Source organism: Toxoplasma gondii, chromosome X (assembly GCF_000006565.2).
Source record: "Toxoplasma gondii ME49 chromosome X, whole genome shotgun sequence".
Taxonomy (NCBI): Eukaryota; Apicomplexa; class Conoidasida; order Eucoccidiorida; family Sarcocystidae; genus Toxoplasma; species Toxoplasma gondii.
The window spans coordinates 7,204,335-7,218,771 of NC_031478.1; the positions used below are offsets into that span (position 1 = coordinate 7,204,335).

The following is a 14,437-nucleotide window of genomic DNA, read 5'->3' on the forward strand; positions in this document are numbered from 1 at the left end:
AGAACAGCTGTACGACATTGTCCCTTGGAAACTGAGAGACCTCCAGAGCAGAGGCGGGACTCTGCTGCGCGTTGCCAGACGAGTTTCCCTCCACATGTTTCGTTGTCAGAAGAGGGTTGATAGACGAGCTTCTTTACTATATGCTTCTGTATCTCTTGGCTGACATTTTCAGAAACTGGAGAAACCTTGAAGCAATTGGGTCGCTCAGAGAGCGTTATTTTACTTTGAAAATGGATCCGGGGTGCTGTCTTGAGCCTAGCACCTCCTTTCTCAGAGAAAAACGTGAAAATACCTCTCACTGTTTGCAGCGGAGTTAATGTGAATCGAATCTCTATCGCACGAATCAAGAGACAAAGATAAAGCGATTTTAAAGGCGCTCAAAACATTAAAGCAATTTGTCAAGAATGTCTCCACAGATTCCCCCCCTGCTCGAGAGCTGTGTCCTCTGAGGCTCGTGCCAGTTGCAGACCAAAATAATGAGCAGAACTTCAAGACACGTGTGCCGGAGCGCAGACGGGAACCTGGGTCTCCCACACCCTGTCACGCTAAGAGTGTCGCTGGGGGATCGGGTAAACTCGTTTCCTAAGCAAATTTGAGAAGGGGAACCCTAACACAACACAGAACTGAGGTTAATAAGCGACCGGTCACACACGAAACACGGACTGAATTGGGAATCCGAGAGAGGCCGAAATAATACGAGTCGGGGAGCTCAGCGACTGAATGAAAGTTTCAAGTCGGTTAGTCGAGGGCAGATAGTTGATGTTTGTGACTTACAAAAATAGAGTCTATGTCGCGCTTGGATGCAGGAAAGTGGTTGACAGAATGGCTCATTCCCAGTGGTGTAATTGCGGTGATGGGTTTTTGGTACTTATTTCAGTTGTGTGCGGAAAGGGTCCGCTCTTGCTTGAGTAGTGGTTTCCGTGCTTTTTTGCGGATGGTCACGTGGAGGAGGATTACCGTGAGAATAGTGCTCGCTGATCCATACTGAGGTGTTTTGGTGTTGGGTTACCTCAAATCTCTAGCGTTGAATTTGGGAGGTCCGTCCTCAGACAGTATGGCCCGCACGAACGCGGAGGTATATCTAAGCAAGAACATCTACATGGGACTCTCACGCAAACTCCTAGGAGAGCTGTGTTCTGTTGGAAGACCTGGATCTCGAACAAGAACTAAGAGGCACACTATCCAAATCATTGTCACTGAACACGGATAGCTCGATACAGTCCTAAAGTGTGAGCTCTTTGTCGAGGAGCATCTCTACTTGACGAGTATGCCTCGACAGTCGTTCCGAATCTTGCGAGTGCTCTCCATTCTCTAGTTGGGTCCGCTAAGCTGACGCCTCTGGACCTTTTGTTTGGTTGGCAAGACATTTTCTGGATGTTCCCATCAAGACTGTATCTCCTATTGGCCCTCTGTTAGTTCGCCACTCTCGCTCACAATGGAATACAAACTCGGGGGCTGACATGACATCACAGCCTTTACTCGTATGCGGACGAAATATCACACTGTGGCGCCACGACCCGGCTGTCTGGGATGAGGCCTTTTCGGAGAAGGGCAAGACTTAGTAGAACTTTTCGCCGCCTAGCTAAAAACTTATTCAGAACTTATGGGTGTATATATTCCGTCAGGTCAAGTTCCCCCGCCGTCGTAAGACGCCACCCACGAGGATCACGCGTTTAAAAAAACAACTGTGCCTGTTCGCCAATGGACGTCGTTGTTGGTCAAGGCATAGTGACAAACATGAGACGGAGGATTTGCAAGCGCGGTCAAAAAAAGTTGCCGATGTGTCTGACCCATGCGTGGCCAATCGCGCAATAAGAACGTAACATGTTCAAGAAGTCAGCGCATGTACTGGAACAAAAGGATGAGGTCTCAATCGTTGCAGTTATGATGTTTCATCACGCTTCCCAACCGCTCTGTGACACGAATTAATAAATAGGAAAACGCATACACCCATACACTCACCACCCCTGCACATCATTTCACCGCCTTGGTCCTTTAACCAAGGTAAAAATGGCAGCTTCCGTCCCACGAAGGTACACATCCGCGCAGATTTCCGAATTGAACGCGTTGCGTACTGACCGAGTAAGGAAAACGCGGAAGCCTTTTGCGGGTACTTACTGACTGTATGGGATTTATTCTGCTTTTCTGCGCAGTTAAACTCGCTCTCAGTTAATGATGAAGCGCAGAGAACACCACCACTGCAGGAACAGCAAATGCAACAGACACTGCCCAACCTACGCTAGGATTGGCCTCAGGGCCAGGACAGAGGCCAGGAGAAGGGCACCAGAAATAAGAATGCTGTGCTTGAAATGGTCGCTTGCCCCGCTTGTAGAGGGCTTCTCATTTCCATCACCGTCTGTTGAGGGCTGTCCAGTTGATTCATCACCAGGTTTTTCGTCTCCCGCTGGCCCATCCTCTCCATGCTCTTCATCTGGTTGAGTTTTCTTAGGTGCCACATCAACTATGATTCTACACTCATCTTCAGACGGCTCCGATGTAATTTGTTTCTGATCAGACAGTCTTTTGCATTTAAAGCAGAGCTTCAGGTTGTTGGGACCAGCTGGAAAGTCGGTGATTTCCAAAGCGTAAGCAGGACTCTTTGCCGAGAGGGTGGTCGCTTTCCCTTCTACACGTTTCGCACCAAAACCGAGATCGGCAAGCGTGGCTTCGCTGTCATCGGCGCACGCTTCTCCCTTGTATGCTTTCTCGAAATTAGCTGGCGACAGTGTCCAGTTATCTGCGCATCGAAACGTGACCTTCTTCGGCTTGAAATCCGAGGCGACTTCCAAAGTCTGGCCTTCCTTACACTCCTCTGACAGGGAAGGGTGCCAGAGGAAAATTTCGCGTTGCATTTCCGACCAAGACAATAAATTCGTAAACTATAAGGGATACCATGAGCAGGAAACCTTACAATGCAACACTGTGCTAAAAGGGAGATCCGGTTGATAATAAAGAAATAGGGCCGCAAAAAAATGGCAGCATGCCACGAAGAACATGTTGTTGTGCAAGAACGAAAGGGGGAACATGAAATCAATCTTGCTGAAACAAACAACGGTTGAGGACGGAAGAAAACATCAGTGCATCGACAACTCCTCCCACTAATGCCATTCCATGAGAGCTACACATATCACATGGCTACACGAGAGAACATGCGAATTCGTAATATGTACATATCTGTATCTCTGTATGTAGATATATGTATATATAAATGTATTGGTATAGGCATTGATTTTCATGCATCGCAAAATTACCATGGCGCAAATCACAACATTCCTTGAGTGACTCCAGTAAGAGATTAGTGGATGGCACAGTGTTGGTATGTACCCTGCACGCGTCTCTGGATGTCAAAACATTCACTATTTTAAAAGAGGGATTAGAACATATTGCAGCTTAACAAGCAACTCGGTGGCCTGGTACCTTGCTGATTTTCGCAGCGATTGGTTTCCAAAGTTTGCCACTGCGGCGAAAACGTGACTCAAGTCTCACCTGCCGGTGGATCGGAGAGGGTGTGTTTACTGTACACGGGAAATTGAAATGTGCAAGTTGTCTTCGACGTTGGATGCGGGTCTCTCGCATCTTTGGCTGGCAGAGACTCATCCAGAGTACCGTCCGTGGACTTGCACAGGAAATAGAGAGTGTGCGCTTGTTCCGGCTGTGTCTCCACTGTGAGTTTGTACGCCTTTGCCTGTGCTGCAGTTGCGCGACCTTCGCTATGGGCGTCGTCGACGTCTGCATCTTGTACCTCTTGGAGCTTCAATCCGTCAATTAAAGCTGCTGTCTGTGAGCAGGACGCGTCCTTGCAATATTGTGTGGACGTGCCCTCTTTCTCATCTGGAAACAAGGACGATCCATCAGGACACTTGAACATCAGAGACGAGTTCTGCTCTGGGAGCGACAGCGAAACAAACTTTGGCGCTTCCTCACACGAAACAACAGTTTCCGAAACAGGCTTCGTTCCACATGCTGACAAGCAAACTAGCCCAGCAGCAATCGCGAACCCGACGACACATGGGCGGCGACCAAGGACCTGAAAGAATCTACTGTTCATGAACGACATCGTCGCAAACAGGGAAGCTTTAGAGCCAATTGGATAACTGGGGAGACGGTGGTCTAATTAAATAAACGGATCCGAGGGGGCTGTCTTCAGCCTTCCTCCTTCCTCGAGGAAAAATATGAGCAGATTCCTCACGGTTCGCGGTAGATCAATGCACTACAAATCCCTATCTCCTGCTTCAAGGGAACAAAGTAAAGCGATTTTAAAGGCGCTCAAAACATTAAAGCAATTTGTCAAGAATGTCTCCACAGATTCCCCCCCTGCTCGAGAGCTGTGTCCTCTGAGGCTCGTGCCAGTTGCAGACCAAAATAATGAGCAGAACTTCAAGACACGTGTGCCGGAGCGCAGACGGGAACCTGGGTCTCCCACACCCTGTCACGCTAAGAGTGTCGCTGGGGGATCGGGTAAACTCGTTTCCTAAGCAAATTTGAGAAGGGGAACCCTAACACAACACAGAACTGAGGTTAATAAGCGACCGGTCACACACGAAACACGGACTGAATTGGGAATCCGAGAGAGGCCGAAATAATACGAGTCGGGGAGCTCAGCGACTGAATGAAAGTTTCAAGTCGGTTAGTCGAGGGCAGATAGTTGATGTTTGTGACTTACAAAAATAGAGTCTATGTCGCGCTTAGATGCAGACAAGGGGGTTGACCGAGAGGCCGTTTCATATTACCAATTTGCACGTGGTGATGGGAGTTAATGCTGACTTGTGTGGAAGTCGTCCGTGCTTGTGGAAGAGGGCTCTCTGTGGTTGCTTGCTGGTGGTTGTGTTGGGAAGGCTCACCGTGAAAAAAAATGTGCTCACATTCATCGTGAAGTGTGCTCGCTGACCCAGAATCCTAAATCTGTGGCGCCGAGTGCCGAGAATATCTGCCAAGGCAGCACGCTCCGTACGACGGTGGAGCGCTTTTCAAGCAATTGCATCAATGCGGGACTTTCACACGCAGATTCGTGTGGCCCACAAGCGGTGTATTTTGTAGTCAAACGTGAATCTCAAACAATAACTAAGAGTCACAGTAGTTACCTCATTCCCGCCGAGCATGAACAGCGCGATACAGGCTTCGTGTGTGAGCTGTCCGTACATCACAACTCGACGCTTTTCCGTCCACCACCTTCGAATCTTGCTACTGTTCTCCATTAACTGCTCGGGTCCGATCCGTCGACGCCAGTAGGTCTTAACATGTTCAAGAGATGACTGCCGCACTACATCCTCGGCTTGCATTACTTAATGGCTTGCTGTTGGTTCGCCACTGTCGCACACAATGCAATACTAACTCTGGAGCTGAAATGATTTCACAGTACTCATCTTATATCCAGACCATATTTCAGACAGTGGCTGCAGGCATCGGTTGTTTGAAGTCGGGGTATATACACAGAGGCAAGACTCGGCAGAGTTTTGCGCTTGCTCGCTTAGACCGTATCCAGTACGTCTGTGGATCTATGTATCCTGACGCCCCGTAGTCCCCATCGAAAGGCACTACCCAACAGGAACATGTGGTTGCACAGTGGACAGTTTTTCCTCAAAAGAGACGATTGTTGGCCAAGAGGTGGTTACGGAAAAGACCTGATAGGGGTTTTTCAAGCGTCACTACGCAGACGCGCCGATGTCTCTCAAAATGAGTTTGACGCGTCAGAGGCCAGCGTGGCAATCAGCCCGTAACATGCTGAGAATCATCTGTGTACTCTGCCTGACCGACGGATGGTATTTCTCCCCGTGTTGTTGTTACTTTGCAACACGTCTCAAAACAATTTTGCAGCCTTAATACATATAAAGAAAGACACGAAATTTCAATCTGTGCCCGCCGCTTGTTTTCACGGTCCTTTCACCGAGATTGAAATGGCAGCTCCTGCCCCGCAGAAATTCAAATGCCCGCGTATTTTCAGGTTGAACGCGGTGTGTAGTGACCAGGTGAAAGAACCGCGGCAGCTTCATGTGGGAACTTGTGGGCTGTAGGGGTATTTGAGAAGAACTATTATATTTCTTAACGATGGCCTGAGAATGGAGTGACTTTTCTTCTCCATGAGTGCAGGACCACAAGGTGCCAGCGACAACGGCTGTCACTCTCCTAGATTATCATCTAAAAGGCCGCATTTCTGCGCACATGTAAGCCCTTTCAGGTAGTGAAGAAGTAGAGGCAAAACTATTTTTTCCAGAACAAGGGACGAGATTGACACTGTCGTTCCGTTTACAGGAATTGGCCTGCGGCCAGCACAGAGCACAGGAGAAAGGCACCCACAGTAACGAAGCTGGACTTGTGGTGATCTCTCGAATCGCTTGTAGATGGATGTTCAATCGGTTGCTCCTCTTCGTCATTCTCCCCTGTTGGTGACTTTTTTGGCGCCACATCGACGATGATGGTGCACTCATTGTCATTCTGATCCGACGTTCGTAAAGCTCCTTCAGAATTCTTTGTGCATTTGTAGCACAGTTTGACATGGTCTTTGCCAGTTGGAAACTCGGATATCTCCAAAGCATATGCTGGAACCTGAGAGCCTTCCTTGTACGATTTTCCCTCTACACGGTTTGCATCCAGATGAAGATCGGCAAGATCCTGTTCGGTGGTGCATTGTTCTCCATCAAGTGTTTTCTCGAAATTCACGGGCGACAGTGTCCACTGGTCTGCACATCGAAACTTGACGACCTTCTTGGGCCCGGAATCCGGAATGACTTCCACCAGAGTCCGGCCATTCGTACACTCCGCTGACAGAACAGAGGATAAACGGGAAATCCGTTTTGCATTCCCGACCAGGGAATAAAGCACGTGAAGTGTCAGGGAGGAGAAAAGCTAGAAATCGTGCAACTTAAGTTACAACACGACGATCTAAAGAGGACGAGAGAGGAACGAAGCCACAACCAAAGTGACATCATTTGACGCGGAGTACGGACGCGGAAGGAAACACTCAGTTCCACCACGACCAACAATCTCAGTAAATCGACAACACACCCGCTGGCATGAATCAAAGAGAACTATCGGCGCTGCGTCATAGACATTTTTCTTCGTCTATCCTGAAATCAACCATGCCACAATCCACAAAACACCGTGAGTCAAGGTAGACAACACTACAATACTTGGATTTCCTTAAACACTACCTACAATGCTGACAGACAAAATTCAGGTAAGAAAACACGTGGATCACTGGGTGTCTCAGTGTTGTGCGAGCGTCTCAGAATGCCTGAACCGAGATTCGCTTCATCTGACCCGACAACTACTTTGTCAGGCTTAGCTGAGTAGCGCAAGGCTTGGTTGTCAGACCGCGGCGAGAGCCACGTGACTCAAAACTCACTTTCTGAGTTTCCATCGGAGAATGACTCTGAACCGTGAACAGCCACCTGAATTATGCAAGTTGTTTTCGTGGATCCCGACGTGGCTCGCGAGGACCGTGTCCTCTCCGCCTCGTCCTGTTGAGCCTCCGGAGCCCTGCAATTAAAATATAACGTTTCTGACTTCTCCGGCTGGCTCGTCATTGAGAGTGTATAGGTTTTTGAGGCCACACGCCCCGGAACGCGCCCAGAAGGCACAGGCACATCTCCTGACTCCAGCTTGTAGATGCCGCGCAAAGGGACTGGATTTTTGCACGACGAGTCCTCACAGAATTTGCTCGCTTCGCTCGAGGATAAATCCGGATAGAGGGTCCAGCTCTCCTCACAGTTGAACTTGATCAACTTTGTTGTCTCCTTCAACGCGAGTGAAACAATGCCGTCTTGTTTTTTGCACGTAACAACTGTAGCATCGGCCGCTGTTCCACGTACCGGTAAACAGACGAGCACACCGAAAACCACAACGCCAATTGCATATCCCAAGCCCCTCGAGGCCTGAAAACTGCTACCTGCTTTACCCGACACGCTGACAATCCAGAGAAATCGTTCGGTATTCAGTTAATTTCGCGAAACGGTGAATTACTATTCTTCAGAGTGGACGGCCTGTGTTGGTGTCTTGTCACCACCAGCCACCTTCAAACATCATAGGATCCAACAGAGCATCTAACGCATTTAACGGTCTTCAAGTCCACCCCCGACAGAACAAACCGAATCTTGTTGCTCCATAGTGGGGCTATAACGTCACTATGTTCGGCAGGACAGAACGGCAGCTCTGCTGTGATCCATTGTGAAAAGAGTGCGACACGGTAGAAGCCCCCTTCACAGGTGGTGTCCAGCTTTTCTTTCGCGTCACCTGCCGCGGAGAAATACATCCAACCAGACGTTGCGCAAAATCGAATGTGTTACGAAACCATGATTTCAAGACACGATGGAATTAGAAGGAAGAAAACGTAGGACCTACCGTAACTGGGCGTATTAGATGTTGACTGGGAATTCGAGAGATGGGACGGATTATCGGGGACTCCCCCACGGAGTTAAAGAAAGCCCCCCGGGGCGTCGAACCAGGGTCAATGGCAGCCGATAGTGACCCTGCGGTTTCGTTTCCCGGAAAAAAAACACAAAGAGAGAAAGACGAAATCAACTGTGTTGAGGGATAAATGTCCAAAAGAGTCTTCAGCGCTCCATGCCTCGTGAAACTCGGCTTTCACAGCGTGTGCACTTTCCTGATCATATCAAGAGACTCACAGAAAACACAGATGCCGATTAACCCTGAAAGGAGTGTTCTTTCTTAAACCATATCTATTGCACCTGTGAACCGTGATGAGTTCACGAGGCTAACACGATCCGGTTTTACTGAATGTTGCTCAATACCAACAGAGCAAGCAGCCGACATGGATGTGCCGATGCAATGAGAAAACTAGAACTCGCAGTATTATCTGGTCTGTTATCCCCGGCGCATGCTACGACCGTTATATCATTTAGAGATACAGTTTAACATGGATCATTATTCCCACTGCTCCGACAGATAATGGAAACAGTACTGTATTTGGTTCAGAAAAGTTCTCGTGTAGTGTCCCTTTGCGCTGACTCAAAGTTACTTGTAAATGTGCGACTCGAGAGCTATATATACCTTGTTAAAAGAATCCCAGGACAGCACCGACAGCAGGACTGAAACAATCAACTGTAAAGATACGTAGAGCAGTACGAACTCCTTCATCGTTAATAGGTAAATGGACCTAAGTATTACGTACGTACCAACACTACAGTGCAGGCCTCTAAACTGAATTCCATGAAAATACTTTTGCAGCTTGTATAAAACCGTCGATTTTTCAAGTATACACTGTACACCTCTACTGCAGGACACATTGCAGCTTCTCAACTAAAAAACTGACAAGCGCAAGACCAGATAAATTGGAAACGGTGGAGCCGTCTCTGTTATTGTTAGGAGACAAAACTTCCGGCAAAGGACAAAATCTGGCGAGACCTCGTGCGGCCTAGCTGCAAACGGTTGGAGGTCTACGCTCGGTGCTGGCAAATATGTGTCGCTGCCGTAGGCATTATCCACTCAATAGTGTGTCTGAGCAACCCGACTGAGCTGGATCGCGAAAAAAAACTACGTTGGCAATATATTCCCAGACATGGCGGGGCACAGAATTTCCAGGCCCTGCCAAAAGGCGCTGGTGTGTCACAATGTGAGTTCAACACTCCTGAAGACAACGGGGCAATCAACGCGTACCTTGTTCAGAAACAAAAATGAACACTGCCTGAACGAAAGAGGAAACGGAACGACGTCGCTTCTGCATGGGTGTGATACCACCAGGAGCAGCGATAAACGGCCGTCAACCTGGTAGACTGGTATGTATCATGCTGCTTTTTTGCGCATTCGTACATTCCCTTAGATAATGGGGAAGTGCAGACGAACTTAGGTCTTTTGGAGCAAGGACTGAGACGCAAATTACCGCCCTTTTTAACCTGTTTGGTTGAGCAGCAGCACAGAGGAGAGGAGAAGGGCGCCAGCGATATCGAAGCTGTGCGTGGGATGGTCTTGAGCCTCGCTTGCCGACGGCTTCTGGTTTTCTTGTTCACCAGGTTTCACGTCCTCGGTTCCCTCTTCCTCTTGTTCCGGCTCTGTTTTCGGGTTTGGCACCACATTGACTATGATCGTACACACCTCCTTGTTTGACGGGACAGAAGGAGATTTCTGTGTAGCGGACGGCTTTCCACATTTGTAACACAGCTTGACGTGTTTCGAGTCAGTTGGAAACTTGGAGACCTCCAGCGCATAGGCGGGAACCGTTGCTTCTGTTATGGATGAATTCCCCTCTACAAGCTTCGCACCCAAGTCGAGTCCAGAGAAACTCGTTTCGTCGTGACATTTTTCTCCATCGAGCGTTTTCTCGAAATTTGCAGGCGACAGGACTCCGCCCGTTCCACACCGAAACGTGACTTTGTTTGCCCCGGATTTGAGGGTGACTTCCGGCAAAGTCTGGCCGAACGTGCACTCCTCTGACAGAACAAGGAAAGAAAGGAAGGTTCGATCTGCATTTCCAAGCCGAAAAATAAATTAATGGAGCGTCCGGGAGAACACAAACAGGCACATGGCAAGCATGCCATACACTGACGCACTCTATTCTAAAGAGGAAGTCAGTGGATGAGAAAGAGACGGAGCCAAAACAGAAAATATGAAGATGGTGAGGTGAGCGACTGTAAGATGAAGGAACAATTCACTATCGCTGCCTGAAATGACTTCAAACATGGAAGAAGTATCCGTGGATCGACAGCTCCTCCCGCTAAGGTCATTCCACGGGAGCTCTTTGAGAAGAGTCGTAACGCTTATTTATTTTTAGCACAGCACTCTGCTAGTGAAGGATGGCTATACTACGAGAACACGGGAACCCACGGCGGTTGTGTTTGTCCGGCAAGAGTCCCAGGATATCTAAATGTTCATTTTGTTCTAAATTAGGTTTTATTCCATCACATCTGAACAGACAACTGATCACTCAAGCGTAGCTACGTTTCACAAGGCAGCGGTCACGTGACTCCGGACTCACTTTCTGATTCATTGGAGAAGAGTTGTGAGCCGTGGACAGCAAGTTGAAACGTGCAAGTTGTTGTCGGCTGGGCAGACGGCGTTTCTGTGCCTGTTTTGAACGTTGATTCAGGCTGTGACACCTCTATGGACCTGCACTGGAGATAGAGGGTTTGTGATTGACTCGGTTGTTTGTTCACTGTGAACGTGTACACCTTCTCTTTGCCGCCCTCTTCCTGGCGGAGTTCTGCAGTTTCTGCAGCCTCTTCTTTCTGTGGATCACTTTTTTCTTCAAGCGTCCATCCTTCAATTGAGGCGAGGATTTTTGTGCAGGTCGAGTCCTCGCAATACTGTGCGGAGGAGGCGTCCCCTTTCACCTTCGGAAACAAAGCCGAACCAGCCGGACACTTGATCAACTGAGAAAGCTTATCCTTTGAGAGAGATAGTGGAACAAATCTGGGTTCTGTGTCGCCACAGGAAACTGCAGCTTCCTCAGCGGGGATCTGTACATCCAACTCGGCTCCACATGCTGACAAGCAAACAAGCCCGACCGCAATCGTGGCGCATTGGAGGCGTCTCAAGCCCTGAAAACATCTAGCTATCTTGACCGACATTGTCGGAAAAGGGGAAACTCTTGCGGAAATTTGTTGATAGGGGAGACACTGCTCTCCTGAAGAAAACGGGTCCCAGGCTGGTGTCTTGACTATCCATGAAATGACCTTCTACACTGCTTGCAAGGGATTCGGCACAATTCAAAACCCCATCACACGAATCAAGAGAAAAAACAAAATTGACTCAAAGAAGCATAAATGAAATGGGACTTTGACGTGAATACTTCTGCATAAAGTCCCACCTGCCCTAGAGGCGTGTCCTCCAAGACTCGTGCGAGTTGCAGACCCGAACAATGGGCAGAACTTCAAGATGTGTGCCGAAGCGCAGAAGGAAACCTGGGTCTCTCACCCCTGGTAACGTCAAGCGCGTAGCTGGCAGGTGGGTGCTCACTCTTGTACCAATATCAAGTTCGGGAAGAGGCATTTGATGAAGATAATCTTCGTGCAAAACGGCAAATGCCAAAGTGAAAAGGAAACCTGGCAAAAATGAGTCCTCTCTGTGACGAACTGCTCCAGCTGCAGGGGGCTGTGTCGCGGGTCGGGGGTACTGACTGCCAGCATTCACGCAAAGAAGCAAGTGAGCGCATTTCGAATTGGGATGAAGAGCAAGGGAATTATTCGGATTGAGAAGAGCACAAAGAGAAGTAGGATTAACTGGACTGCGTGCGGAGGAGGACAAGGTCGTAAAAGGGGTGTCTGCTCATGGTCAGTTGATGACGGCGTTCAATCGGAAACAATAACACTGTCAGAACCCCCGACACAACCGAACTACTTGTTTGAGGCGGACACCCTTTGGACTGCTTTGTCGGATTGAAGTGAACCCTTTCACATCCGCATCAGGCGACCTTGAGGTCAACGACGAAGGCTGTTCCACTCGTGCTCTAACACTGAGGAGAAGACATCTACCACCGTCATGGATTCAATCGGCTCTGACTACACGGAATAAGCGTGTGGCGTTCGAATGCGGAACACGTCGCTGTTGCCCCGATGTAGACAAATTGATACACAAAAAACATGCTCCTCTCACTGCAACAGATGTATGAAGCACGCTGTGGTTAAGATTTGCAAGTAATGCATTGGTGTGGAAGCTGGAACGCAGCACACGGCAGGACAACTCCGCAAGGGGACGGGAACCCGACACGGACGAGGACGTCGCCTTCGACGACTGTTGAAAAAGGTGTTCCACAGAGGTGAAATGGTCTGTGCCACAAAGTCACGCTCTTTTTCCTTGGTCGCCCTCCAAACTGAGGATGGAAGGGGGTATTCTGTGTGCCTAGTTGTTTCCGGATTAGAAGGAAACGTCGCCGTACGTGCGAACCGGTCTTTCAGATCCTTGAGAGACGTATCCGATGCAACTGAAATAGATGCTCGGGTGTATATGCATCCAACGACACTCCTTTCCTTACGGCAGCTAAAATCGAGGGATAGAGCCTGATGTAACGAGGTTGCCGTAGCATGCAAATCTGGTTCCCTTGTCTTCTAGCAGGAACCGCCACGAAACCCCTCACGACTAGAAAGTAAACTCTGCGGCACACGAGCACATCGTTGAGCAGCCGGTGAATAGTCTGTTGTCAGTGACCAGTGTCTAGCGTAGACTGCTCACAGAAATGCGCCTGTGATATGATTTGAAGAGTTCGTGTCTATAGTGAAAAGCCACCGCATGAGGCTAGGAAAATCACAGTCAGATCCATGCGTCAATTCATCGCGTCAGCAACCAAGCTTTCTACAAACGGATTCTGTCTTTCTGAAGATCCACGCACTGCTGAAGGGTAAACTGGTAACCGTGTACCAGAAGGGCTGGCACCGACAGTTGGCCTCATATCAAAACAGTCACAGAAGATCACCAAGAGGACTGTCTGCATTGGAAACGCGGGCAAATGTGTGCGCAACTTGGACACACCTCTAGCCTCGGAAGACAACACAAAACAGGGGCAAGCAGCACATACGCCAACCTCTTACAGCAGCATTATTTCGAAGAAGACGCTTGATAGTACTGCCGTAACCCAAGCAAGGACAAGGCGTAGGCTTGCAGTGTACACGGCGAATGCAGAGCAGTTGCCCATTCGTGAGTGCGAACTACGAACTATCAAAGGAACAAACTTAGTCGGACGCTTTGGGTCGTTGCCAGAGTTCAATCAACGTATCACAAATTTGAGGAGCCTGAGAATCCATGGCGAAATTTGCCGAAACTCATGTGAGATGCCGTCTGCCGGTGGAGGCTATTTTCGGAAAAGGACATATCGATTGGACGACCAGTGAGCCGCGCGGAGACGCGCATAGCAATCATCCAACGGATTTGGTAATGGTCTATTTATACTTAGTGTTATGCAGTTCAGTCATGTTATTGTCGGAGCTATATTGGGTTTCTGTTCCCTATCTATCATTTAACATTGTGTAAATCCATACAGTAGAACTGCGATGTTCACGCTCATGGATTCAGTGCCCAGGACTATCTGGCGCTTAATAACGATTCCGTCTTCCAGCTTCCAAATAAACTACATATTAAAATGAGCGCATGTAATCTAGTCTAAAACACCACTCGTCACGTAACAAAAAGACGTTTTCAGATCGGTTGGTACAGGATATTAAACCTAATACTATTTAACCGAGTTAAATAAGACAGATTACTGAATGTGACTCCAGTTATGAGATACAGACAACCATGTTCTTTATGATTGCTGTACACCACCACCCCACTGAACTGCTTAAGACAGCTAAGAGTGTTGGAGTCCGGTATCCTACCGGTATTCATGTTTGCTTGGAAGCTGTAGTCGTTAAAACTGTTGGTTTTTTACTGGAATCATATTCAGTATCCTAGGTACTATAATGTCTCTGTTTACTCGATATGAGTTATACCAATGTGGACACATAAGATCATTGAATATAACGGTATGCTCCTGAATGTAACGGTACAAGCTGTA

General features: G+C 48.5%; 3 protein-coding genes across 3 annotated transcripts; all 3 read right to left on the reverse strand.

Annotated features, from left to right (window-relative positions):
* Positions 1 to 2,234: 2,234 nt before the first annotated feature.
* SRS47B (SAG-related sequence SRS47B) lies at positions 2,235 to 4,336 on the reverse strand (the record flags this gene model as incomplete). The annotated part of the gene is made up of 2 exons (XM_002371890.1): positions 3,487 to 4,336; positions 2,235 to 2,812 (listed from the first exon to the last, which is right to left on the reverse strand). The coding sequence occupies exons 1-2, from the start codon at positions 4,055 to 4,057 to the stop codon at positions 2,235 to 2,237; spliced, it is 1,149 nt and encodes a 382-aa protein (XP_002371931.1). The 5' UTR covers positions 4,058 to 4,336.
* A 1,608-nt stretch (positions 4,337 to 5,944) lies between these two features.
* SRS47C (SAG-related sequence SRS47C) lies at positions 5,945 to 8,092 on the reverse strand. Its single transcript, XM_002371891.1, has 2 exons — positions 7,343 to 8,092; positions 5,945 to 6,758 (listed from the first exon to the last, which is right to left on the reverse strand). The coding sequence occupies exons 1-2, from the start codon at positions 7,521 to 7,523 to the stop codon at positions 6,244 to 6,246; spliced, it is 696 nt and encodes a 231-aa protein (XP_002371932.1). The 5' UTR covers positions 7,524 to 8,092; the 3' UTR covers positions 5,945 to 6,243.
* A 1,751-nt stretch (positions 8,093 to 9,843) lies between these two features.
* On the reverse strand, positions 9,844 to 11,519 carry SRS47D (SAG-related sequence SRS47D; the record flags this gene model as incomplete). The annotated part of the gene is made up of 2 exons (XM_002371892.1): positions 9,844 to 10,382; positions 10,928 to 11,519. 2 exons carry the CDS (start codon positions 11,517 to 11,519, stop codon positions 9,844 to 9,846), a joined length of 1,131 nt encoding a protein of 376 aa, XP_002371933.1.
* Between the last annotated feature and the right edge of the window lie 2,918 nt (positions 11,520 to 14,437).